The following is a 27,584-nucleotide window of genomic DNA, read 5'->3' as shown; positions in this document are numbered from 1 at the left end:
TTGAAATAAAAATGAGGGGTCCCCATGTTCGTTTAGGAGCAACAGCACCTTGTTTATACCCAATAAATCCATATAATAGCACCATGATTGTAGTCACGATTGCTTGCGAAATTCACGTTTCCGACGATTGTTTTTTGTTCTACACTGAGAATTGGTCCATATTTATTTTACACAGAAATTTATTACTCAATTCTAAACACCAGAAAAAAATGATAGGTCACCATACTCGTTTGCGAGAAAATGACGATTTACCTCTATGGCGAGGTCCAGCTGTAAAGAAAAAGCCTCCATTTTCTAATGCGCGCGCGCTAATCACGTGTGAAATTATGCGCAGTAGGGATGCGCAATGCAATACTGTGGAATGACCTTAAGACATCATCGACTACACAGTATTTGGCAATCTCTTTTTTCACCATTGTAAGCTGAAATTAGCTGTGACCTTAACCGTATCATTCACTCGCACTTCGTACAGTTCTAACCTTGGTTGTTGACAAATCTAATGATCACCGACAAGTTGTACATGCTTTTGGTTGTTTCCTCACTGGAAGGTTCAACATCAGCCATCATGGAGTCCTGGAACAAGAAAACCCTGCCGTGTAAAACGGCTGAAAATTCTCTCTTGAGTTTAGCTCGGATCTCACTCAGAGTAGCATCGCTAGAAAATTCGACGAAACCGATCTTTGTGAACGGCTTTCTTCCTTCTCCTCCAGTTGCAGTGTTGAGAACGTTTACAGGAAGCCTTACTGTATAGGATTCCTCTGTTGAAAAAAAGAAAAAAACGTTCAATTTATTTTTGGAACAAAGACTGAAATAAGATGGTGCAATACACATCGTTACCATTCACCAACAGAGAGTTCGATTTATATTTTTATATCTTTCTAAGGATTTTCCATTGTTTCCCAGTTGAAAACCAAGAGCAAGCTATTTTAAAGAAACGGGCATAAAAAAGTTGAAAAACATAGCTACAGATATTGTTAATCAATAATTGCTGTACCCTCTACTGTGATATCGTTTCGCTCGTAGCTGTTCCCAATGAATCCTGGGGGAAGCGAGGTGACAATCTCTCTGGGTGTACTGTGGGCTGAACTTGAAAGACTGGAATCGCGTGACCCAGCTTCTGCTGTAAATTAATAGTACAAATTTGTGACAAATAAATAATGATGGAAGGTTCTTCCTTACAAGTTGGTAAACAGCACAATCCAATATGGCGAACAATGTACACCCACTAAAGAGTAATCCATTCGGTAAAGTTTAAGTTTTTTTCTTAAGACTTTGTAGCGATTCTAAACCATTTAATCTAACCAATCGCAGCTCGATGTAGAAGAGGTGATTGGTGTGGCAACATTTCTCGGCGGGAGATCCAACAGCACAAGACGCGTTAAATTTTGACCAGTCGGATCAAAACGCGACCCATAAGAAAATTGTCAAAAAGGCGTGAAAAATCCTGTGGAGTGGCTAAGCCAAAGCACCTATCCCTGTGCTTGGATTGCTAACATAGGTTATACATTGTTCATCAGTCACTGACAAAAAGAATTCAATATCTGTTTTCGCTACAAATAAAAACTCGTTTGTCCAAGGAGCAGAAGTTACATAAAACCAATTAAGTGTCTCTAACAATGTTACACGAAAAAGGAAAGGCCTTCCCCCTTCTAATATAAGCTGAAATAAAAGAATTTGACTTTAACACCTACTTCTTCAAAACACTATTTTCCAAGATATAAGAGAATTTACTCCACCGGTACTTTTAAAAGAAATCTTTCAGAAGGAAAGAGAAGCACCTTTAAACCACCAGATAATATCCATTCCCCCTCCATGATAGTGTGTGTAAGTTCCAGACGTTCAAACAACTTACGTGATTTTTGTGGCCTCAGTCTCTTGTGCAATACAGCTTTCTCAATGACAAAATGCTCCGGGCTTCGGTCGAGCAACTTCGAGCCACTGATTTGTGGTGTCAGCGATTTCTTGCTGGGAGAATGCTCACCAGTCGTCGAAGATAACGACCCTCTTTTGGCGAAATCTTCGTCCGAAGAATCACTGTTGACATTGCACAAGCTGTTTTGAGCTGGCAATCTTTTCTGCGGCGACTTGCCTCGCTTTGGCGTTCGTGGGCTCAAATCCAGCGGCGATCCTTCCGTTGAGGAGTTTACCCCCGTCAAAAGCTTGCTGTCACTTTTCTGCTTGTTGGTCAGCAGTTTTCCAGCAGGTGCCGTTGCTTTTAGCATCGCACTTGATGCAAGAGAAGAGACTGGGACTTGGGGAGTAGAAATACGTCTTACAAGCGCAGGAGAACCCCTTTCGGACCACGCCTCCACAGACACCTGTGAAGAGGCAGACTGAACTTTTCTTAACTTTCGTTTTGAAAAATTGTCAATCTGTGCGAGTGAGTTTCGGGAAGACGATCTCGGCGATATAGACGCTTCGCTATCAGAGTAATCGAAGCTGTCATTGGAGAATCCACCAATCAGGACCATCTCGGTATCTGCTGCCTCACTGCTCATGCGCGAGGTTGAACGCGAATCGATAATATTGATTTTACTCGAGTTCTTCCACGAAAATCTGTCTTTTCTTGACTTGATCCGTTTCCTCACGCAGAAGCAGGCCACTGCAACAATAACAACAACAGTAACCACCACGCATACAGCGATGACCGCAGCTGTTGGAAATGCGGATTGGTCGTCACCGGCGATGGACAGCGTATCATTGCCGTGATAATCCTCCCCGTCTACGCGCATGACTTTTTGCGCTTGATACTCATTGCTGTTGACACGCACAGTATACCCTGACTTCAACATATCCCATAATGCAACGAGAGTTTTGTCCATCCGGGATGTCTGGGTTGTGATGTCAAAATAAACCAGTATGCTTCCGCGTGCAAATCTCATGTTACCAATCTTCGCCCATGGGAATCTCGCCGTTAAGTCCGTAATAATAGTTTTTGCAAAAGAGTCTTCGTTGCCTTCGACTTCGGTAAAATCGTTTTCAAAGACAAACATGACGTTCTTCGTATCAGGTGGATCTTGACATGTTGCATAGGACTCTGTAACGTTGACCGTCAACTGAGATGAATGGCCACTCCTTATCACCATATCAGCATTTGGTGACAACTGGACTTGGAGTGTTGTAGAGAACATTGGAACGCGCGAGAACTTGAACAGCGGAGTCACTACTGCCTGGCGCAGAGCATCCTGGGTAACTTGAATCATTGACAAACCCATGTTTGAAATTTCTATCTTGGAGTTTTTAGCCATCACATGAAAACTTTCGTCTCGACTCTCCGCCTTCACGATGCCTCCAAATAATTCGTTCAGGTTATCGTACGTTGTTATCAGCTCTCCGGAGTCGAATGAGGTGCCCATAAGTTGCAAGCTCAAGACCTTCTCCCTGCTGGCAAATTCGAAGTACACTTTCGTATTTGAATCTGTTTCCATCTTTCCATCTCTTGTGCTTAGCTTGGCTGTTACTTCAAGTGCGCAATCTGTTGATTTATTCTGGTGATCAGGGAAGTTCACGTGAAGGGAACGAACGAATCGCACCATTTCCATATTCGCACGAGCTAGCAGATAGGCGTCATTTCGTTCTACGACTCCATTGAGATTGAAGTCCATAATTTGTTGCTTTAAGAAAAAAAAGAAAGAAAACAAAAGGATTTGAGCAAAAAGAAAATGCTTGTTAACTATTTCTAATTTTATCATGGTGCCTCTAAGAGAACTAAGGGACACAGAGAGTCTTAAAATTCATAGACACATGTATACAATCTAATAACACCTTCCTGGCTGCTATTTTGGATCAAAAAAACATAAACGAATTCGAATCAAAATAAACTGTTATATGTATGTCAGTAGACCCCGGACTTTCCTATATGCTATCTAAGCTTCTAAAGTACTTTCTTTTCACATCTTCTGACATTTTTTTTTTTACCAATATAAGATACTTACCATTGTATCAGTCGTGCTTTTTGACATCGTTTGCTCAAATTCACCGACGAAGTTCTTTTCCTGTGCTAGACTATATGCCATTGTGAAAGCAGCGTCCCGGATATCGAACACACAATCCGCGTTAGCATCGCCCAGCGGTAGCGCATTGCATGACGTCACAGCTGGTGCAAAGTTCCCAATGAATCCCAGCCTTTTGTCAATTAACATGTTCACCGAGGCTTGGATGCTAAGCACGCCGTCGACTAATGAATCGAAAACCAGGTCAGCAACATGCGGACTTGCATCATCGGGATTTGTCACATCAGCTAAATGCAGTTGTCCTTTAGTGTGGGAGTAGGCACTGCTTCTTTTCAGTTCAACAAACCGAACTTGGCGATCATCGTACAAAATCTTCAAATCAAAGGCAAGAAGCTTTGATTTGCCAGGATTCACGCGTAAAGGAATGGTAACTCTCTGGTTAGTTATTAATGCTGGTACTGCTGGGCCGTACTCCTGTCCAATGTCAACACCACCCACTGGTGGGACTGTGTTACAATACAATTGCACATGCTTTGGTTTTCCAAGACCCTGAAACGGAGTGACTGTCACGGTCACCAAGTCATGATAGTCTGACAGCAGCATAACAACCCCCGTCACGCGGTCAACCGAAGCTGCTTTTTCGTGACTGATTTTAAATGCTACAAGTCCAGAGATTGCGGAGAAATTTTGCACTCTAAGCACAGAGCTATCATTCATAACAAAGTCTACTTGAACCTGGGCCTGCGTGGACAACACTGGACCCAAAAGAGTTTGATTCCTGAGCCCGATTATTTCCACGGCAAGGATTTCATTAACTGTTATTACTTCCGTTGAAACTTCGAGAACAAGATTCCCCGACTCTTTACCGGAGAACTGCCCACGAAAGCTCATGTACCCGCTTGTGCTCGTCCTGTCTATAAACAGCACGTTCTTAGGAATAGAATCCATGGAAACTTTAACTCCTACGTCATTGCTTACGACACGAAATGATGTCGACGTCATCGTGGAAACATCGGTGGTGGACTTATCCGTCAAAACGAGGCATAGCTTGAGAGCAGCCAACTGGACGTTTCCATGGAGACTTCCTATACGCTTCAACGACGTCAAAGTGGCATTCGATCCTTCAATGACTGGATAAGGAACAGCTGTTAACTGTAGCGAAGAGTAACCCACCACATTTACTGTGACGCGGACATTGTAAACGTTGTGAACATGAACAATGAGGACACCTTGACCCAGCAATCCGGCGCTGTTTGCTTTAATAATCTTCTTGTCGTCAGCTTGGACAACTGTGAAAAGACCACGTGATTCGGACTTGTCGTCAAATGTCAGTCTGCTGTCATCAGAGGAGAGCTTTACTTTGTTTCCTGTTGACAAACATATAGATCAGCTTCCATTTAAGTTTGTTCTCTGTCCTAGTCTCAAGTTAAGTACACCGTATCGGTTTATCCAGTTGATATCACATATAGCCTTGCCACTTCCAAAGTATTAATGAACGTTACCCTAACACTCCAATACCGAATTATTCGTCAGTTGTAGCCGTCAGGTCTTGGCTCTCACCCGGAAGAAAACAGAGGAAAATTCAGCAATCTAATTAATCATCGATTCGTTATTTTTGTTCACTTAAACTGGTGATAAAGTTCCGCAATAGTTTCTGTTTCTTCACTTCTAATGAAAGTTTCTATTGTCATAGTTATATAAGCCCAGCCCGTTCTCCCCTGGTTCCAATCTGTAACTTACCATTTTCATACAGCAATACCACAGATATCGGGCTACTCATTGGTATCCCTGCGACATCAGCAGGATCCCCTGGCGGCGTTATTCTGCTAAGGACATCCTCTATCAACACATCCACACCTCCGCTGTCATTCACGTTCGTCAACCGAACTGTTACCTTGGCAACAGTGGAAAGCCGCTGAGCCGGTGGAGCGTTGTCGCTTACTCGTATCACAAGAGAGTATCTCACAACAGTTTCATAGTCGAGCTCGTTTTTAACAGTTATGATACCGGTGCTGGGGTTGATATCGAACTTATTGTCTTCGTTGCCACTAATTATCGAATAAGTGAGTATTCCATCTAGGCCAAAGTCTTTATCAGTCGCATTGATATCTGCAACTCTCGCGCCAATGGCAGTGTCTTCTGGGATTTTCACGTAAATACTTTCGGAATGTTGTAGCTTTGGCGGGAACTCGTTCACACACTTTATTTCTATGGTAACCCGCACATCGTTGCTAAGTGATACTTGACCTCTATCCGATGCTTCAACTGTCAGAGTGTACAGTAAATCATCCACGTGTTTTTGTGATTCCAGATCGAGGCTGTTTTTAACTCGTATTGTCCCAGTGTCAGTGTCGATGTCAAAGAACTCATGATTGTTGCCAGACTTGATTTTGTATTGAACTTGGCCATTTACTCCTGTAACATAACATAGTAGAGATATTAAGGACTAAAACGAGCTATTCTGTGCATTTTAAGTGACACAGTACACATCATAAACCCAAACCTTGCCTTGTGCTTTGTTTACTTCATAAACAAGTCATAAATTCTCAAATTTTCTGTTCAGTTTTCAAACCATTCATTGCCTCCATTAGCAAAGTATTGGAGTAGATTGCGGCAGCTATTTAGTCCTTACAGTTTTTAAGTCTGTTCATTTCTCCCATGGGCTGATACAACCTCTCTCGTCATCATAGTCACCAAGTGGTTGCGTGACCATGTCATGAAAGCTCGTCTTCGAAAGTGTTCGCTGACTTAAAATTTGTCCAACGTTTTGAAAAAAATTGAAAAAAAAAACGCATCCCCAAACCTGCGTCAGCATCAGTTGCCTGCACCGTGATGACGTCACCACCGATGCTCGCAGTCTCCATGACAGCGGCGTAATAAGAACCTTTGTTGAAGACTGGTTTGTTATCATTAACATCCGTCAGTGTCACATTCACAAAGATAATAGATGACCTCTGATTGGCTGCTTGAGAGGGCCTATCAAAAGCCTTTACTTTCAGGCTGTATGTCGATTTCGTCTCTCTATCCAGTGGCGCGTGAATGAATATTTTTCCGGAAGTTGGTTCAATACGGAAACGTCTGTCTTCGTTTCCAGAAACTATCTGGTATCTGATGTAGAAATGTAAAATGAAAAAGGATTAATTTATCATTTAGCTTCTGCCTTTTCCACCAGAAAAAGAAAAAGAAAAAGAAACAAACAAACAAACAAAAAAACAGTTGTATGAAGATTTTGACCCTAAGAGAAGAAGAGAAAAAAATTACCATCAGGATTTCTAAGTAGCCTATCAAAAGAGTTTCTGTCATCGTTATGTGCGGTTTAAACTCTTCATTAACAGCAGGCTAGACGATAAAATTCCATAGCCAAGAATAGCAAGTCAAGAGGTAACGTCAACTTAAAACTGTTGTTCACACTTATTTGAACTCGAAAAAATGCTGAGTAATTGTAAATGAAAAAAACAAACAAACAAACAAAAAAATACACTCACGTGACCAATCCATCAGGACCAAAGTCCATATCTGTGGCGGTCAAGTGACGCAACATGGCCCCCACAGCAGTATCTTCCGGAATCTGTAAGGAAGACCCGGGACGTGTGAATTGTGGCGAGAATTCATTCACGCTGCTGATCATCAACACATATGTTGCATTGCTAGTCAACTGAGGACTCCCATGATCCCTTGCTACTACTACAAGCGTGAAGTTTGGGTAAGGGGCTTGAGCGGACTCTAGATCGAGGCTCCTTAGTGTTGTTAGTTCACCAGTGTTGGAGTTCAGACTGAAATACCCGTCCGAGTTTCCCGAGATGATGACGTAAGTCACACGGCCGTTTTCACCCGAGTCTTGATCAGTGGCCTGGATCTTCGCAGCGGCTTTCCCTGTCATGGAAGAATTAAAATACAATCGTTACTACTCAGAAACGAGGATAAGACAAACATATAATGGAACATTTCTTACGTTGTTAAAAATATTTTTGGTGGTTCATCGAAGAAGTAACAAATTGTTATTTTGCCATCTTACTCGACAACGTTTTTGAAGACCAGTGGGTATCATGTCTCCACGAATTCAGACCGACAAACCACAGCATGTTTGAGTGAGCCAACTAATCGGGCTGACAAATCGTAACATGTAAATTATCTTAAATTACAAATTAAATGATCTATCTGACAACAACCTGACAAAAGAACTGTCGGTGAGCTTGTGAGCGCTCTGACTGAGGTTTGTCTCAAATCTTTTCTTCTATCTGTCATTTTCGCAGTGTCCACACGCAAATTTTCCAAACGCATATTTGAACACCGAACATCATCTAAATACGGCAATACTAGTAGTGCCTATTTAGAGTACTAGAATTATTGTCAAGCGTCAACAAGCAAGCCAAAAAATTTCCTTACCTACTGACAGAGTCTCAGGCACCAGTACAGTGACTACACTACCAGCAAACTCAGGAGCATTGTCGTTCACATCATCAACGTGCACGTGCAGGTAGAAATCAGTGTAGCGCGCATGACCGCCAGGATCACTGTCCGACGCACGGATTATCAATGTACGGAGAGGTGCGGCCTCATAATCCAGTGATGACATCAACATGACGACACCAGAAGACGAGTTCACCTGGAATTTGCTGTCATTGTTACCGTCGTAAATGGAATACTGAACTTTTCCTGAGGACAGATTACAGAAAAAAGGAATAGTTGAAATTGACTGCGCCTTAACTGTAACTGAGTTGAACATAACTTACCATCCTTATCACAGACTCAAAAAGGTTGTACACTCTTTACCGAGGTAGGTGTAATCAAAGAGTGGAACATCAAAATATTGACCCCAAGCGAAGCATAAGCGATCGCTGCTCTAAAGTCTGTGTTGTTAGTAAAACTCTTAAGGATCAAAAATACACAAAAAGGTGTAAGTGGAACTGGACTACAACCTTTTGTATTTACTGAATCATGTTTTTGATCGTTTGTAAAGCTCGTTTTTAAAAATCATATTCGAAGGGTCTTAGAAAAAATATTCTATTTCAGTATGGTTTGTGGGCGAGAAGTTTTCCGTTTAGTAATTGCTAATTAAAAATCTCTCTTTAACCTTGATATCTATCTCCCAGTTTACATACCTTGCTCTCCAAAATCTTTATCTGCAGCATTGACGTCAAACAACACCAGACCATTTCCAGGATGCTGATTTTCCTTCACGATAACCGAGACCGATTGATTGTGAGTAAACTGGGGCGAGAATTCATTGACGGGCGAGATGCTTATTGTAACGACAGTGAAGTTACTCAGCGCGGGTAAGCCTTGGTCGGTCACGTTAATACCTGAAATTGACCAATTGGCATTGGTATATTAGATAAGCTAGGGTTGACCCGGTAAACAAGTTAACCTTTAATATATCAAAACATAACTGGCTATGTGCACGGCATAGAATCATACGAGACAATTCTTATAATTCAAGGTTTGTAATAAATGCGGCAAAGGATAACAACTTCAAGAGTCCTTTTTGCTCAACATTTTCACATGATAATTTCTGGATACTTGAGGCTCGCTTTTCTTCAAGGAGTTCCTCGACATAAAGAGCCAAGCACAGAAAGATCCAATGTTTCATTTTAGGCAAGATTATACGATTATTTTAGCATTTCTACAATTCTAACAACAACGGATATCAAAATTAGAAGATTCATTGTACTTCCCTTCCAAAAGAGTTAAATTTGAAATTAAACTTTTAATGCAAATAATCTTTGAGCACTTGGCCCATTAAATGCATTGTTTTGCTGATAATGACAAACGTTGCTCATCTGTGACGCGCATTTAACAAAAAGAAACTGTAATGCCATTTTTTGACTCGTAAATACGTCAATTTGCTCTGATATATTTTTAAAATCTAACTTTACCTAAGCTGTAGTTTAGAAGAGGTGGGGCTGATCCTTCCAGGTCAAGCGATCTGTTCACAAAAATGTCCCCTGTAGCAGGGTTGATGTCAAAATAACCATCACTGTTCCCGGATATGATTGAAAATCGCAACACAGCGTTTTCTCCCGCGTCACGGTCCAGTGCGTCCACCCGAAGAATGACGTCATTGATGTCAGCGGTTTCCTTTACGAAAGAAGTGAGGCCATCGTTGGTAAACTCTGGAGCATTGTCATTAAGGTCGAGAATATACACCATAACGTGCTCCTCGGTGAAACGAACTTTTTCTTCAACAGCTCCATCGAAAGCTTTTACAATGAAGCTGTATACAGCGGTTGTTTCACGGTCTACTTTGCCGGCGGTGGTGATGGCACCGGAGGTTCTGTTGATGTTGAAGCTGCTGCCGATGTTTCCCCCGTTCAGTGCATAGAAGACGTCACCCTGGCTTCCTGTGTCATTGTCCGTGGCATGGATGTTGATGACCTGATAACCGATCGCTACACCTTCGTTGATAGTAGCACTGTAATTGCGACTGGTGAAGACTGGAGAGTAGTCATTGACGTAGTGGACCTAAACAAAAAAAGAGAAAAATAGGATACGCTTGTTACAATAAACAAACTACGCTAACTTTAAAACTATATAGACGTTTTCTAAGTAGCACATTTGAAGTCCTATTTACTTAGATTACAAATACAACAGTGACAACAACAGCAGAAGTAGCACCACCAAAGTAGATGAATAAGCCTGTACAAAAGAAAGTGTTTGCGTTGTTTCTAATTAGACAACTGAATAAACGAGGACGAATCGGCCTTTGGGAGATAAATAATCAACATAATGCCTTGAAGTTTCATTATCAGAACTGAGTCTTTTATCAACATTCTAACCAATAAAGTATACAAGAATTTGAGGTGAGCATGGTCAAGAAATAAACGTCGACTGTAATCACATGATGTCAACTATTAATCCTCCTGTAGCCTAGGAAAAAGATGGCGACTGGTACATATACTCTGTTTACTCCATTAATGCACAAAAGCCTCAACGACGCTCAAACGTTCAAACAACTACAAACCTAGCATACGCAAGGAAAAGTATTGCAGAAATATCTTGCGTAGTAGGCTGTGTTAGGTTCGCAAGGTATTGTTGTAAAATGTACTTGCTGCAGAAGACTGAACGGTGCTTGGACTGAGCCAAAGTCACTTACCTCAAAAGGAGCTGACAGTACACTGTGGCCGTACCTTGACTCAAACTTCAACACATAACCAACCCCATACAATGTCACAAGAAGGTCTGTAAACACAGCTCGCTCGTTGACTACTGAAACATTGAATGTTCCATTTAGGAATGACTGTCCCAGCTTCGGATTAGAGTAAAGTGACACGGCCACCCACCAAGGAGACTTCAGGGGCGTGGCTTTTCTTCCTGTCCCCAAGTCGCGTACCTCCACAACAGGTTGCGTGCCAAATACCACTGACTGATTCGCATTCGCCACTTGCGTGACAACCTTCAGATAGAACTGCCGTGGTGTTACATCGAAAGTTTTTGATATGGCAAAGAGTCCCGAGTAAGCTTGAGAGTACGGAGTGACAGTCACGTTAAATTTCATTCGATAGCCTGACGCAACGTCATAAAAACTCAGGTTTGAAATCTCCGCGCGTCCAGAGCTTGGGATCTGGAATTGAGTTTCGCCGATTAGTACCTCGTTTCCAGCTCCCTGTTCCATGGATGCTCGAATCGTCCAGGTTCTATTGCGCCAGCCTAAATTCCCGACCAGAGTGTTCGTAGCTGTGTCTCGGATTTCGAGGATAGGTTGAGAACCACATAGAACGGTGTCATTACAGTCACCTGGAGGATTTTTAAAAACACAAGTTTTTAACGTAAGAGGACACAAAGGCTCTATGTACCTATACAGTTAACCAATGGGAGGAAGAAGTTACAATTGTACACAATGAAGACTTGCCTTGAAGTGCGAAACATAATCGACAAGACAAGCGACGGAGTCTGACACGAGAAGTATCGCCTGACTGCCAAAGGCGGAAAACGGACACATTTAATGTTGATCACAGCTAAGAATAACAGTGACTTAACAGTTAAAGCGAATCTCCGAATTATTAGATAAAACTAAGTTATGATAACTGCCTCTCTTTATTAAACATCAGAAGAATATATGTGAACAACCGGTATAAGCTGAGCAATGGGTGTAATCATCCTTAGAAGCACAGCATTTTTGAAATACTAGAAATAAACCTTGCTCAACGTCCAAACGGAGGCAGAATCAACCGGCCGCTGAAGAGATCAGGCGGTAGAGTGATATTTCATTAAGGTTAAAGTGAAAAAGAAATCCTAGCTGCTTTTAAGTGGTGACCTTTAGTGGAGGTGCAACTGTACTTGAAATAACAAGAGAAGAGAGCGTTTTAGCACAGGCCTTACCTGGTTGTTGAGTTATAACCAGTTCCAGGACCCTCTCTTTCACATCAAATGGAGTAGCATTGATAGAGAACTGGTATCGAGATGGTGCAACAGTGAAAGCTTCAAAGTTAAGGATATAGTTCTTATCTTCATGATCAATAGAGAGATCACTGAAGGACGCAATACCGGCGGAAAACTCTACACTGGCTAATCCGTGCAGCTTTCCTGTTAATGGACAACAAAACGAAACAAGACGAAAATCGAATTTATCCCTTTCTGTGGATAAACGGCTACTTTTACAAAAGAATAAATTCCATAAATTAAATGAAAAAAAAAACTTTTTCACGTCGTTGTCTCTTATAAATGGTGGTTATTCTATTACCAACTCGCTACAAAAGATTGGTGTTATCAGACAGAGTACCTCAGACTATGCAGTGGATTCTATTAAGGTCAAACATTCTCACCAGTGAGTTTACCTGCATGTGATTTCTGTCTTAAAATGTGTTCATAAAGTTTACCTTTATGGTTCTGAGGATTCACTAAAGACGCCTTGCAAATCCACTTCCTGCCCTTCCATCCAGTATTCGTCACCACTTCTCCGTTAGCAGCGTCGCGGACTTCTACCAAAGGCTGCTGACCAAAAGGAACAGTTTCGTTGGCATTACGTGGGTGACTAACAAGTGTGAAGTACAAGACTCGCTCCTTGACCTCAAACGGCTCTGACAGAGCTGTAAAGTTTGCTTTAAAGGGGAAGGTTATGTTGTATTCTAAGACGTAATCGGTGCCATTGTGGCTGATGTTCAGGTTGGTAAAGTTTGCCCAGCCATCAGAGAAAGGTACAGTTATATTTCCGCCTAACAAGGCATCAGGATCTCCACTTCCATTCTTGATGAACGCTGTCACATACCTGTCAAATGTTCAGAATAAAATCAAACTCAGCTCGATGTATTCATTAGTTTGCAATGCAAAAGAGATACGTTTTCATTGGAAATAAGAATGGGAAAGTCTGTAAATGAAAAAGATGAGCAATGAGGACAAAACACTTAGACCTACGTACCACTGTCCCTGGTACCCATGTCCCAGCGTGCGTACAGTGCGGTTAAGCTTGTCGACCATCATAAGCTTTGGTTGAACTTGGAAGGGAACAGTTTCATTGGCTCCTTGAGGCTCTTGCATCACAATCAGTCGAACAGGAATCAGGTAATCATGAACTGGATTGGTCTTGTTGCCTTCTTTCATGGACACCACCTGATCAAACCGCCATGTACCATTCTTTGGTCCCGCTAAAAAAACAGTTAGCGAGTCAATAACTCCATAACATCATTGCTTTCTTGAGAAAACAATTGAAGAAGCCTTGTAAAATTTTGTTGAATTTCTAAAAGGAATGGGATATAGTCACTCATTCTTATTTGCACAGCTTAAAAACTTGGGAAAGTTTTGGAGAATTCGAAAATGATTTTGAAATCCTAATGTTCAAAATTTCCCAAACTTTCACGGCTGTTTGAATCAGAATATGTAAACACGCGCGCTCTCTTTCTTTATTTCTATGTCTTTACCCTCTGCGGGCGTGGCTCGTGTCCATCCTTTCGGGAGTTTTCGAGGAGGTTCGGGATCCGTGACTTCAATCGATACCATGTCGAGTTTGAGTGAGGAAGCCATGCGACCTGTCTGGGCTACCTCGACAGCTTTCGACGCTAACGACTGGAGAGCAACGTAGTGATCTGTGGGGTTCTGGGTTGGTAAGGCTGTGGTTGTTATGGTAACTGGAGGAGCGGTGGTGAAACTATGAAAGAAATAAAATTCGTAAATAACAGGTATTTGAAATGACTACAAAATGCCATTCCTGATTCCCAAAAATCAACTGAGAGAGAAGTCTGAAGAAAAACCAAAACCATCAAATCCCTTTGATTTTGACGTCAACTCCCTTAAAAGTAATGTGAGCGACATCACATAAATACTTGGAAAATATTTTGCTTACGAACTTTGAAATGAAAACGTTCGTACATAAGGTGGGGTATCTCACTAACCTTGAATTTTCAGGGACAAATTTGTCCTCTGGCGTGTAAGCAATGCTAGGCAGCGGCGGATCACCGATCTCGATAGTGACGGTCATCGTCTTATCGTCGGGTTCTCTTCGACGTCTTCGTGAGCTCCCGGCAGCATTTACGATCTCGACCACCCGAATGCGGGACTCGTCGATATTAAGAAGAGAGGCCAGATTTTGGATTAAATTCTTTTCAAAAAAGTCGTTGAAATGAACAGGTTTGCTTCCTAAGAGAAAAAATTCAGTCTTTGCATTAAACAATTTGAGAGCCATATCAAGGAATATTAAGAGAATACAGAGGTTTTTGATAGTTCCAGCTTTCATTCTATTCTTACCAAGTTTGACTTGTACAACAGGAGCAGTTCTTATGTCCACAGCGACATTTCCTTTAACCACTACATAAAACAGTTGGCTTTCTCGATCGTAGTAGTTAGCTCCGCTGTTGCTTGTAAGCGGAGGCTCAAACTGGTCATCCGGGAGATTGGGGTCTTTCTTTTTGTAGCTGAAGTTCTGTTCATCGAGTTTAGCATTAGTCGGGTACATGTAGACACCTGCGCGGTATACGTCCAACCGTTGGGGTGTGGTGTACCAAATGGCAACGCGCAGGGCTTGAGAGCTGTCTGCGTTTAGCAAAGTCAGTCGGAGACTTTGAGGATTGGTGCCTGAAGAGGGAAAATCAGCCAAACAATGAGCAGCTATACAAAAATGTTATCGAAAAGATGTAGACGAAACAATGTGCAAAGGTAGTCCTGTCCGATAGCCCGGACTAGTGGATTGTCTAGTCGGCTAATGGATTCTGCTCGTCACCCGATGGACAAGTAATATTTGTTGGGAAAATGTTGACGAAATTCACATTACACTACGTAGTGAAAATGATTTTCGGGCCAGTACATCATAGCTAAAGCTTACCCCAAGGGTAAGCCTGAACATTTGTTCTTGCACACTGTTAAAGTGTACAGGTTTAAACTAAACAGGAGCAAACTAAACCACTGCTTCCGTTTTAAAGCAAAAATTGATCCTTGAGTCTGCCTTTTTATTGGAATGAAAGTAAACTTTACTCAAGAGATTCCGGTGGAGATTCAATGATTGTAAATATGTTCACCTGTGAAATAGACAGTATAGTTGTTTTGGGTTGCCACAATAGAGAAGAATGTGGATATTCGCTCCATGCACGCGTATCCAAAGCAACAGCCATGATCCATTGGTCCATTCAGCAGATCGGTATAGCCATTGGATGACAAAGCAACTGGAGAGAGTCTGCGAAGTTCTGTGTCAGCGTCCAAACTCTCGATGACAAACATGTGATAGTCTATAGGGAAAGAAGAGATGGTGTCAACAAGAATTGTTTTCTTACTTGTATGAACTTTTTCTGCGCACTAATTACTGTTCTTTTCACCTTCATGTACTGTGAAGTTCGAATATATTTACCTCAAACACAAAAAATAACTGTGAGTGTGAGGTCGAACTTCAGCGTTAGTGGATACCATATATTTTAATTTTAGTCAAAGGAAAATAATCTTAAGAGAATTTAAGTACTTTTCAACAAAAATTGGTTACAAGGTGAGTGATACTTGTTCCAAGGCTACTTCACCATAATACTTGCTGCATTCATTTCTTACCCAAACTGGTACAATTGTACGCATTCCATGCAGAATTCCACGAGCAAAAGCTCTGCGCACGCGTTCCTCGCACAATCCCGTGATGCGGTGCAACGACAGAGGCGTTCAGACGTGAACTATCTAATGACGTCAGGAAACCTCTAGGTATACGGTAATCGCCTGAAAAATGGAAATATTAACCTTGTTAGATAATTAATAAATTCCTTTTTCATTTGTTAGTTTAAGAGGAGCATTTCGGTTGAAGTAGTCGAAGTTAATTAAATACAATGCACGTGTTTACCATAGTTAATAGGGGGGAATGGTTATGAAGCCCGGCAAACATAAGAGGAGCAAACAAAATGCCAAGGTTTATGTTGGAAGGTCCACGACCGTGCACAATCTTTTGTTTTTCGTTCATACACTATGCATGAGTTACGTAATCAAAACATTTCTATTGGTTAGTTCCTCGGTCAGTGGTAAACAACTATTGTGTTTGTGCACGGTCAAGGCCAAAATAGAGAGAACAAAAACATACGACAAAGAACTTTGTCGAGTTTCATAACCATTCCACTCTATTGAGTATGTGTTCACAAAAAAATACAGATACAGGATAAAACAGCACGAGACAGTGCCAGCTACAACTCCTGATCACATGTTGAAAGATCGCTTTACTAATACTAGCTGGAGTTGTGTGAATTGCTGAGTTTGCACTGTTTCCCTGTCACGGCAGATAAGACAATTTCTGTAGTAATCTCATACCTAGGCCTCTCCTTGGATCTCCATTCCACTCGTACTCAGCCTTGGAAATGACACTTCCGCCGGAAGCACCAGTGAGAGTTCCATCCAGATCCTTGATGAGCACGTGTTTGGCGCCATCACAGTCCATATCGATACAGTCAGAAGGGTTTATCCACCCGATATTTGATGGTGTTATATAAAATAACTTGTCGTTATCGACATTATACAAAGAGATGGCTTTTGTCTCGACTGGATGGAAGGCATCTGGAGACATAGGATTAGTTGTTAATGCCACACTGTCGTGACCACACTTTGTGCCAAAATGCGCGAATCCAACGTTGTTAAGTTCAACAACGCCTCGTATTGCTGGATAACTCTCTACACTGTGCCAGGGTGACTTTGGTGCCAGGCTAGTTGATGACGAAAACGTTGTCAGCATAAAACCAATATGGCCGCCTCCTTTTGAGCGCGGCGCGCGGAGTGGCTTCGTGATGGCGGAGTTTCGAGGCACAACCGAGTCACTGACGCAGTCAAAACTGGGACTGGTACCGACAATTAGGACTCGGTCAAGGCGAACAAACTTGTCAGCGGTTTTGTGAGAGAGAGCGGGAGGACTCCAGACGTTAACGTGAATTCCTGGATATAACAACAGTATTACTAAAATTATGTTTGAATACAATTAAGCGTATAATCAATTTTAAAGTGGAAGCGTAAGGCCTTCGCTAACTCTACTCTAAAGATGCTCATTTACTGTCAGATTCGATTGCTGACAACCGAAATACTTCGCTATTGAGAAAGGCTACCGTTTATCATACTTTTAATATGGGTGGATTACTCATTCAATACAGTATAGCCCTCGTTTTCAAATTAACCATTCTGAACGAAAAAAAAAACCTTTTTTATGTCCTTCGTAACCAATATTCATAAGAATAAAACGTTTCCTCTGGCAGCTAATTAGATCAAACCCAGAACATTTTGTTTTTGTTAATTAACTCTCTAAAATCCGATATAGTTCAATCCCAATAGTTAGAAATGTCATCTTCTTGTCTTTTGTCGATAAATGATAGAAGGAGGAAGTAATGAGCAAAAATAGAGGTCATGTTTTCGAAAACGTTAAAACTGGCGCAACTTCTTAACTCTCCTCACCTAAGTTATTATCAGCAACAACTGTATCCTGAATAATAACTCGAGAGGCTGGATAACCAAACACGCCAAAATCCCAGCTTTTCCAAAGAACAAAATGAGCGATCTTGAGACAGTCAGGCAGTCCGTCGTTAAAGCCAATGTGGATCCCGTGTAGGGTGGTGTGAGCAAAGTTAGCTTCCCATCGTTCCTCAGACTTATCTCCATAGCAACTTTCACCCCGGATGTGGAACCCAACCCTTTCGCTTCCAGCTGCCGCATTATCTCGAAGAACAATATTGGATGCCTTGCTGATGTCAAAGGAAGCATGCCAGAGTTTGTTATTCACCTCGTATCTCCCTTTGTAGGTCGCTATTGTATAAAATAGCACATCAGTTACTTTACTACATATGATATACGTTTGATATTTGACGTTCAGCACGGTGTTGAAGAGACAAGCATACTCCGACCTAAAACTAGAATAATCGATAGTTTGAGAATTTAGATCTATAGAAGCTCAAGAATTTAGGTTCCGTGGATTTATTGCTATACAAGTTATGTTAGGAAGCCATTAGGACTAATAAAAATAGATAACAGCCCTCCTTTGGAATCAAACTCTTGTGAACATAAAGTTCTTGCGTTCTTCTCCTGCTCTTCATAACAGGTACATTACTCGTTCCGATCGATTTTAGAGACCTTTTCTGATTAAGAAAAAAAAAAAACTTTCGAAACATCTGACCATGAAGTAAATGGAGAGGGGTTGTTACGCGATTCATAATCCGCTCGCAATCTTCAACGTTATCGTGAACAGTCTTAAACAGCTCAGAATTAGGATTCAAACAATACAGTCACATGATTGTAATACCTGGTGAAACGCTCAATACAGCCAAGTTATGGAGAACTTTGTTATTCCTGCCCCAGACTCTAACGGACGAGCCGACTGTGTGGTGAATGACGTTATCGACAACAGTTAACTCATTTGTCCCAAATACACCAATAGCAGTGTTGAATCCGTCATGGAATGAATTACCCCGGATGTAAGATGACTTCAGATTTCCGGCATCCAAGATTGCCAGTGAATATCTTTAAAAGAAAACAAGTCAAATTTTCGGTTATTCGTTGCACATAATTAAGGCGCGCCTTTCCAGTCAACACATCCATTACATTTCTATGCCATATTTTTTATTACCTTGGATCAAAGTAATCAGGCCACCCTTCCTGTCCACAATGGCGAAATTCAACATTCTCCACACGAACCCTTCGGTTAGTTGACTCCATGCCTTCAAATGAACCAATCAAGAGGCGACCTCCAAACGACTGTTTATCAAGCACTTGATCGGCATCATCAGCGCCCTCAATCACGATGTTCCTGGTCAGCAGTCCCACCTCAGCGGCTAATGTGTAGTTCCAGTTCCCTGTGGTGTATGACTCGGCAATGTGTCTGTATTTCAGGGTATCATTCAGTTCAAGGGTTTTGCGATCATGGTAGACGTTAACTGAAAAGGAAAACGAGATTACACGGCGAAATGCAATTTTTACTCAAAAACACTTTCCTATTTATTGGATTGTTACACTGTCCATCTCTACCCTCTTCAATTCGAAGTCGACTTGGTAGAAAACAAACATGGGTTGACATTGAAATTCCGCGTTTGACAAGCGAAATTCACACGTCTTTTCATGAGGGAACTAGAGAAGCCGCAAACTAAAGGGGGAGAAATGATCATATACGACAGCCACTATCTAGAACCAAAACCAAGCAACACTTTGGCTCATACTATGTTTTCCATTCACCAAAATAAGTGGCCAGCGTACCTATCTTGTAGATTTCAGTGTCGTAGGGTTCAAACGAAGTCGGTGCAATGACAATTTCCTCCCCTGATTTCCAGTCCACCGCCTCTTGCAAATAGATGACGTTGCTTCCTGGGTCAGCGGTTTTGCTGAGTCGGGTCCAGTACACTGATCTATTTAGGCCGTGGATCTCCAAGTTCCCGAACACACCTTGGAAAGAGAAGGTTATTTTGAATTAGTTGCTTTTGAGGAATCGTCAATTGTTTATAGTCGAACATCCATTTAATGCGCTGGAATTTAAGTGTTTAAGCCGTTTGGAAAGAGTTAAAGAATTTGACTAAAAGTTGATCTAGAACTCTATAAGGTCATTTCATTTGCTACAAGAATCAACATGCAACTCTAATACTTACCTATAGCTTTAGAACCAATATTAGGACCACCTTGGACCGGAATGTCTGGGTTGTCCATATTTCCGTTAAGACTAATTAATACATTGCCAGTCATTGGTTGATCTTCCCAGCCAATGATGAGGTTACCTCCTTGACCAATCACGATGTCCGTTACGTTGAGGACAAAGTCCATGTAAGGTTCTAGTTCTAGTGTGCCGTATATGAAGAGTTTTCTCATGTAAGGGAGTTCAGTATCCGCTACCATCCACCAGTCTAAACAAACAAACATTAATAATTAATTTATTTATACGTGTAATTAATTAACCACTCAAGTTAACTAAGAACAAATGAAGGAATTAAACAATGCATAGTAATTTACATAAAGTTTATTTTTAAACGCTTTTTGCCTGTCTCACGAACGCTGTTAAAGTAAATCGTTTCTAAATTATGAAACTGTCTTAGCAGTAAACCAAACTCAAAAGCAATTGCTCAAATAAGAAAACGAACAGGACGTTATTGCAACATGTCGAATCATCGCACGTACAAATTAAAGCGACAGCATTCCATTAACGACACCTTAATAAATAGGTACGAATTCACGTAAAACCACCATTAATTCTAGCCCTACGCAGCTTTTAACTTTCTTTATGGAATGGCACAAAGTTTTTATTATACTATAGTCCTTAGGTTTCGCAAATTTCAATATTTTCAAGTTTTCAAAATTTTAGCAAACCTCTCGCTGGTTTTAACCATATTGCAAAAAAGAAAAAAGAAAAAAAAAACACTTCCAAAAAACTATAAGTAAAAAGCTCTAGTTTTCTGTGTGACGTACGCTGTTGGATGATGACGTCATCTCCGTCTTGAGGCAGCTGTTTGTTGTGGCCTCCATATCCAGGCTCTGTTCCGTACCAGGCGTCCGGGTCTGACCACACAGCAAATACTAAGGGACGTTTCTCAGGGGGTGGGGGTGGAATTGGTTTGATACAGTTCTTGAAATAGCAACGTACAACCTAGAGATGTTAAGTGTCTTAGTTAAGTCAACAGTGGATCATACCAAGGACATTTATGCTGACCTTTCGACAAAAAAAAATATCATCAAAGTGCTTTATATAAAATAGGAAAGGAACAATAAATACATTACAATATTTAGAGAGGAAGCCACGTTAGCCTTGGCTGGTTTTCATGCAGGTCCTCTATCCTGGTCGAATTGGAAATTTGGAGTGTTGGTTTTTTTGGAGGGAAGAAAACCCGAGAGCACGGAGAAATACCCTCAGAGCAAGGCAACAACCAACAACAAACTCAACACACGTATGGCACGGAACCGGATTTAAACCCGAGCCACACTGGGGGAGGCGAGCCCTCTCATTACGTCGCTATCCCTGCCCAATGACTGATGATGAAGCGATATACTCACGTGCATGTTAATATTTCGGTCAACAAGTCCCGCTGCTCCCTTTCCTGATACGATGTAAGTCAGTGCTTTGGTGAAGTTGTTGTAGTACCAGTCGCCATTTGACGCATTGTCTGAAGACGGTATACCGCTGGACATGTTGACAAACTTGCCAGTTATAGATATCATATCTGGATCCTGTTTCATGGGGTGAGTCATCCAGATGAAGTCCTCGGCATTAAATTCATAGAGTGCCCCACTAAAACGAGAAACACGAGAAAAGAAATACAAGTATTAGCACTAACGGGGAGCATCAGCTGTGGCTAACCATAGAAGGAAACAAGGCTGATCTCTTATAGTCATACAACGGCAATTTTATGTGTACTGTTTAAATACAGGCACTGAGGTAGAATCCCAGGAACGGCTCTGGGCATGAAACATATGGCGCAGGAGTGTGGAGGCTGAGATAACGAAATGCAGCTATAGTTGGCACAACCTGGTTTAACTTGCGCAGGATAGAGTAAGATGGAGAGGGACTGTCAACGACCTTTGCTATACTATCGTGCAGACAGGTATAACAGAACTTAACAGAGTCACAACCAGGTTAAAGTAGGAATAAATGATACTACCTTGTCGAAAATCTTCCCATAATATGGGCCCTTTTGAGCAAAAAAGACGAACATCTCATTACGAGTTAAGGATAAACTACCATGGGAACGACTTGCACAACTGTGCCGGGTTGCTCAAAGCCCGATTAAGCAAACCCAGGATAAGGGAGAATTTTGTTTTGCGATGAGGATTTCTGTTTGTATTGTTTGGCCTTCTGTTTTGAGTTCGAATAATCTCAAAATACACAAAACATAAACAATGAAAAACATTTGTATACAAGAAAAAAATATCCTTCAGTTAACTTTTAATCCTGGGTAAGCGTTAACCGGCTTCTGAACAACCCGACCCTGAACAATGTACTTTACAGCCCAACGATTCCACTACATTACCCCACTGCTTGATCACAGACCCAGTATTATAGAGTCGCTTTTTACGTTACAGTTTCTATGAGGCGACGCATTAATGAACAAGGCACATCTGCTATCGAGAAGTTTTATTTTCTTACGCAACTATACCTGTATGAAATGTTGGTGAGCTGAGGAGCGTTGTCAAAACTAAAATTATAGTTTTGTCCCAGAATTACGGTCGCCATCCAGCCTTGATTGTGAGTAAGCCTCATAAATTCCCAGGGAACTCGGCTTGTTCCATGTTCATTTGTTAACAGAGCGTCACGATAAAGCAGGGAACTTGGGAGCGCTTTGTTCCAGGACATCCGGCGGAAACGCACCGTCGAGTCACACACACTTCCGGAAACGTGGATTACACTTGCGTTGGGAGATTGAGAACAGTGATTTGGAGGAAGATTGGGGTTTGAAGGGACAACACTCCCTCCTCCTGACAAACCTGAAGTGTGATAGCAAAGCTTCGTTAACACCAGGCCTTGCGGCGAAATTTTCTATTGCTTTTAAATCTAAGATAAATTGCTGCTGTTTAGAAAAAAAACTAATGAAAATTGTGAATGAAAAGTATAACTTGTCTAGTCTCTCTAAGGCACTGGAGAGTTGCTACATAACAGTTGTAAATGCAGATGTATGATCATAATAGTCACGCATTTAACTTTGAGCTTCATGTAACTGGTCGTCAGGCATCCATTCAACTGAACACACGAAACAACTATTACAAATTATAGCATGATTGAAAATACCAACTGACAGAAGGCGCGTGCTAAACCATTAAGCCAACCGCTTCGCTCGGTCCGTAATGTCACGACCTTGGGCCAATATTCCACGGTACGGCCCTCGCGCTCGGTTAGTAAGAGGTTATTATTTTGTCGACTTAATCAAAGCTTAAGCTTTCTTTAATAATCAACATCGCACGCTAACCTGTTAAAGTTCCATCAAGATCTTCAAAGACGCTCTCGTGTTCCCATTTGAAGGCTGCCTTGTTTGGCGAGTTTATCAGCTGTGTTTTTTCGAATCTCGTAGTGAAACCTCCCTCTCTCGCATGGCAGAATGAGCATCCACGAAGTGCAGCGCATGACGGCGCGTCAAAGTTCACGAACGTTGTCCCAGAGACGGTGAGGCGCGAAGATTGCGGTGCTACAAGTCCTCCTTGAGTGCACGTTGAGGGACCTCCGCTCACATCGCTATGTCCTACCACGAGAGAATCCTTCACTAAAGGTCCATTTTCTCCCCAAGGAGCGACTAGGTTGGTAAACTCAAGACCAGCTTCTTTGTTGTCTAGCACAGTGAAGTTAATTGTCTGAATAGCTCCACCGCTTGTGAGCTCGAAGCCTTTAAGGTTGTTGTAGGCAAGCAGTGTGTAGAACTTGGCGGGTGCGGATGTTTTCGAAACACAACTTCCTCCTTGCATCGGGAAGTACTCTTTAAAGATCCACACGCCATACCTAACAGATTGAAGTTACAGTTTAATAAAATCAGTTTACCAGGTAAGCGTTAAAAATGAATGTTACATATGAGTGATATGACATCAAAGAATATTTTACCTTCCGAACGAATGAGCCGTGTTGTTCTGAAATTCTCCTAATGGTGCATTGCTTGGGCAGACAGAGGTGGTGAACGAGGGACCCCCCGGGTGGGTAGGCAAATTGTACCAATATCCATGATGACTGCCGCCGGCTGCCGCATTGTGACGGACTGGAAACAAGTAAAACATGAATTTACCGGAGAATCACATGGAAGCGAACGATCGCAAGCATAGAAATATATTGCACTGATGACAACAGTATCAGTATATGAACCGTACTTACTCGTGTTGTTCGGGTTTGTCACCCAGAATGTCGCTGGCGTGACATCAGTTATCAGAAGTGTACTGGATGTCCGCACAGCAACACCCAAGTTGTACTGTATGGTGTTACCAGTTTCTATTCCATCCTCGATGAAGAATGCGTGACCCATGACATCGTTCGCAACGTTGTGTTCGACAAGTAACCCCGATACGCCATGTACTGTCACGGCACGGTTGAAGGTGTGATGGATTGCGCAGCCGCGGACGTAAGATCCGGTCACGTTACCACTCAGGTGAAAATGAATTGGGTAGCGACCTGGAACGTGAAGTTAATTCAGATCATTTAAATACTTTGCCACGGCTATTTTCACGCTTGATTTGATTATAGGCAAAGTAAACAGCGATCATACAAATGTAAAAGTAGCAACTTCACACTGAGTTATTGCCATTTACAAACGAAACACGAGATAATGTGTCTTAAGACTCCCAATGGCCAGTGTGCAATTTAACGAGGTTTGCAGTCAAACTTTAATGAAATGAGAGTTGAGAGAGAAGTATTAAAAACCAAAAAAGCAAAAGGTCCGCTGGTTCCACAACCTCTGGAACCATGGAAGGGATTAGAAACGATGACAATGACCTAATCAACCACAGGAATCGGGGAACATCAAATTGAAGCAATCCCGGAAGCAGTGTCATTTGGAGACTATTACTTAACACTAGTTGATATAAACTTCCAGTTTTCTTTCGCTCTTCTTTGTCTTCAGAAACATTCCCCACCTCTTTCAAAAATTCTCAAATCGATCTTTCTGATTGCAAAATTTAGTTATAAGGGTGCGTTTGGTTTTGATGAAGAGATAAGGGAGAAAAAGTGCTTGTTAAAAAGTACATCCACTTAAACAATTCCCAAATATCCAGCGCTAAAGCTCAATGCAACTGAAAAAAATAAATTTAAACGATTGCCCATTGCATTAGATCGGAGAAGTACAGTAAAATAGTGATTTACTCGTACCCAGTCCAAAGGCTTGTCCCGCTTTGCGCACCTCGATGTAAGAAAGTCTACCAATCACCAGTCCCTCACTCGGCATTTTTGGGTTGAGCATAATCTGGCTTCCAAACTGCTCGCTTGCCGTTGCCTTACCATAGCGTCCCTGGAAACAGGTTTGAACTGCAAAAATACCAGGGTCGAAACCATCCGGACATTCCGGGATGCTTTCGGTCCATTCGTCATTTTCCGAACCTTCAACAACAACATTTCGAGTCAAAAGCCCGACCTCCGCGCGTGTTTCTATAATCCTTCCAGCGATGGTTTGAACAAGAGAAATGTGGCGGTATTTAACTGGTGGAGTGATGCCGATGGTTCGACCATCATTAGAGACACTCGTTATGTTAAATTCTTCGTTTTCCTTTTGACTTCGACTTGTTGAGGCGAGTACCACTTGATCACCAATCTCCCAAGTCACAGCATGTTTTAAAACGAGCTGGCTATCACCTACGTACAAAATAAATTAAATTCAGTATAAAAAATTAAATTAATCTGCGAGATTTAATCGCGTGTCACTTGTTATAATTCAAGATATCTGCTCCTGTAAAGACTAACAGTAGCTATATACAGCGCCCGCGTGGTTTCTTCTTTTTGCGCTGTTTGACATGGATGGAAACCATATAAATTTCAAAAGAATATCATATGATTCCTATTAACTACGTGGCTTCGAAAGTCTGATTAAAACTTTTAAACGAAAACAACGTTTAGCTGACGCAAACAAATTTCTATATCATGCGATCAATGTTCTTATGTTTGTTCTTGCTAAAGATTAACAACGGTACTATAAAGAATTTCCTTTATTCAGCGGCGTTTTAGTACTTTTTCTAATGAATAGCAATGATATCACTAACGTCACTTATTGTTATTGATATGCCGACCAGAGAACTGTTTTCGTATATGTATTATTTTTCCTACAAACCTGGCAAAGCGGTCGTAGCTAAGTTTGTCCACGTGATCGGCACAACTTTACCATGCAGGTCCAAAGTCCCTTGCCTGACCGCTAAAACTTTAGTTCCAAAAATGGGCAACCGCTTATTGTGCATGTGACCGTGCAGAACGATCTTAGCTTTGTGTTGAAATGGCCTTTCTTCGGTTCCGACCTGAAGTTTTCCGCCATCAGCAACGAGAATCTTTTCAGCATTTAGTGTGAGGTCCTTCTCATCGAAAATTAACTCCCCACTAATGACCAAAATAGAGAAAACCGGAGTATCCATATCAAGAAGAATTGTTTGTCCTTTGGGAATCTGAACGAAGTCTCCTTTCCCAGGCGGACTCTTGTAACCCCAGGTGAACGGCGACGACCACACATCGATGTACTGGAAGTCCGCGAGGTCCTGGGTCGCAATACCTCGGTTACCAACCTCCACCCGTACCTTGGTTTGTATCGTGCCTGTCCGCGGTCCTGTTGTACAGTGGATTTCGGTTTGAGAGAAGGAAGTTATCTTACAAGGGATTCCAGCGATTGTCACTTTGTTGTCGTCATCGTTTGAACTGAACCCTGATGAGAAGAGAACAAATTGTTGTGGAATTTAGGTAAGATCTTCATAAAAAGTTGCCAAGCCAATTGTCTTGAACTTAAACGAATTTATTTAAATGAAATCCGAAACTACGGCAGGAAAAAAAAAACGACCAAGATGTGCTGTCTGCTAACAGGACCACTTACAAAACTGGTTTTATGAAGGACTTTTCTGTATTAAGTCCACGGCCGCTGCCGTTTTCACTTACCATTTCCTTTTATGGTGAGTTGTACTCCACCTCCTGTTCCACCACGTGACGGACTTACTGACGTAATACGTGACGTAAGAGACTCTCGATACGTGAACAACCCCGGCCTGGATGACGTCACTTCATTTCTTCCGACCACGCTCACTGAACAAGCAATATCAGGGTTTTCAGTCTGTCCGGTATAAGCAGGAACTTCGCAGTAGATCTCGTCTAATGAACTGTTAATGGTGGCACAAACAACATCACAGATCTTTACAGTGGTGGACGAATCAAACCCGTGTCCTTTAACGGATACAACTCTCCCTCCTCCAACCCCACAGTCGTTCGGTGAGATACTGGCGAGAGCTATTTCGTAGGCAAATGTCACGGCTTCAGATGTAGGGTAAGCTGATAAGCCTTTGCCTTCCACGTGCAGAATGATGCTATATATCCCTGCTGGTCTGTTATCCAGCACGCATGTCAAACTTGTTTCGCTGCTGGTCACAACACCACAGGAGCTGTTGGCAATTGTCACGTCCATGTCCGCTGTATCTGTACTGAACCCAGACCCGTAAATGGTAACGTTTTTTCCTCCTTTACCACGGGAAGGCGAAATTGACTTTACATATGGTGTCGTAAATGTTCGGTAAGCGTAACGGAGACGAGGAAAGTCTTTGCTGTTTGCTGTCACAATGACCTAAAAGACAATTTGCGCATTATTT

The 27,584-nt window shown here is 41.8% G+C and overlaps 1 protein-coding gene across 4 annotated transcripts in view; it reads right to left on the bottom strand.

Moving 5' to 3' along the window:
* Nucleotides 1-27,584, bottom strand: part of LOC110046836 (fibrocystin-L-like) — a 46,427-nt gene that overhangs the window by 1,078 nt on the left and 17,765 nt on the right. For 2 of the 4 annotated variants that reach the window (XM_020752550.2, XM_020752552.2), the window contains 34 exons: nucleotides 26,884-27,559; nucleotides 26,078-26,656; nucleotides 25,126-25,605; nucleotides 24,139-24,432; nucleotides 23,875-24,025; nucleotides 23,252-23,775; nucleotides 22,445-22,772; nucleotides 21,345-21,579; nucleotides 20,763-20,940; nucleotides 19,952-20,203; nucleotides 19,566-19,751; nucleotides 18,943-19,249; nucleotides 18,619-18,836; nucleotides 17,778-18,125; nucleotides 16,653-17,267; nucleotides 15,915-16,073; nucleotides 15,398-15,604; nucleotides 14,631-14,957; nucleotides 14,279-14,522; nucleotides 13,808-14,034; nucleotides 13,309-13,534; nucleotides 12,770-13,158; nucleotides 12,273-12,476; nucleotides 11,047-11,687; nucleotides 9,830-10,415; nucleotides 9,056-9,256; nucleotides 8,340-8,609; nucleotides 7,439-7,826; nucleotides 6,757-7,061; nucleotides 5,694-6,368; nucleotides 3,936-5,320; nucleotides 1,853-3,614; nucleotides 995-1,120; nucleotides 480-758 (listed from right to left, as the gene is read on the bottom strand). In XM_020752550.2, the coding sequence (XP_020608209.2) occupies nucleotides 480-758; nucleotides 995-1,120; nucleotides 1,853-3,614; nucleotides 3,936-5,320; nucleotides 5,694-6,368; nucleotides 6,757-7,061; nucleotides 7,439-7,826; nucleotides 8,340-8,609; nucleotides 9,056-9,256; nucleotides 9,830-10,415; nucleotides 11,047-11,687; nucleotides 12,273-12,476; nucleotides 12,770-13,158; nucleotides 13,309-13,534; nucleotides 13,808-14,034; nucleotides 14,279-14,522; nucleotides 14,631-14,957; nucleotides 15,398-15,604; nucleotides 15,915-16,073; nucleotides 16,653-17,267; nucleotides 17,778-18,125; nucleotides 18,619-18,836; nucleotides 18,943-19,249; nucleotides 19,566-19,751; nucleotides 19,952-20,203; nucleotides 20,763-20,940; nucleotides 21,345-21,579; nucleotides 22,445-22,772; nucleotides 23,252-23,775; nucleotides 23,875-24,025; nucleotides 24,139-24,432; nucleotides 25,126-25,605; nucleotides 26,078-26,656; nucleotides 26,884-27,559 (13,972 nt within the window). Of the gene's footprint in view, nucleotides 1-479; nucleotides 759-994; nucleotides 1,121-1,852; nucleotides 3,615-3,935; nucleotides 5,321-5,693; nucleotides 6,369-6,756; nucleotides 7,062-7,438; nucleotides 7,827-8,339; nucleotides 8,610-9,055; nucleotides 9,257-9,829; nucleotides 10,416-11,046; nucleotides 11,688-12,272; nucleotides 12,477-12,769; nucleotides 13,159-13,308; nucleotides 13,535-13,807; nucleotides 14,035-14,278; nucleotides 14,958-15,397; nucleotides 15,605-15,914; nucleotides 16,074-16,652; nucleotides 17,268-17,777; nucleotides 18,126-18,618; nucleotides 18,837-18,942; nucleotides 19,250-19,565; nucleotides 19,752-19,951; nucleotides 20,204-20,762; nucleotides 20,941-21,344; nucleotides 21,580-22,444; nucleotides 22,773-23,251; nucleotides 23,776-23,874; nucleotides 24,026-24,138; nucleotides 24,433-25,125; nucleotides 25,606-26,077; nucleotides 26,657-26,883; nucleotides 27,560-27,584 lie in introns of all 4 variants that reach the window. The other 2 variants (XM_089289310.1, XM_089289304.1) reach the window with 2 other exon arrangements.

This window comes from Orbicella faveolata, unplaced genomic scaffold (genome assembly GCF_042242905.1).
Source record: "Orbicella faveolata isolate gen_17 unplaced genomic scaffold, um_ofav_v1 contig_1, whole genome shotgun sequence".
NCBI lineage: Eukaryota > Metazoa > Cnidaria > Anthozoa > Scleractinia > Merulinidae > Orbicella > Orbicella faveolata.
The sequence above is the reverse complement of the archived record's forward strand: the minus strand, read 5'-3'. Positions and strand labels throughout refer to the sequence as shown.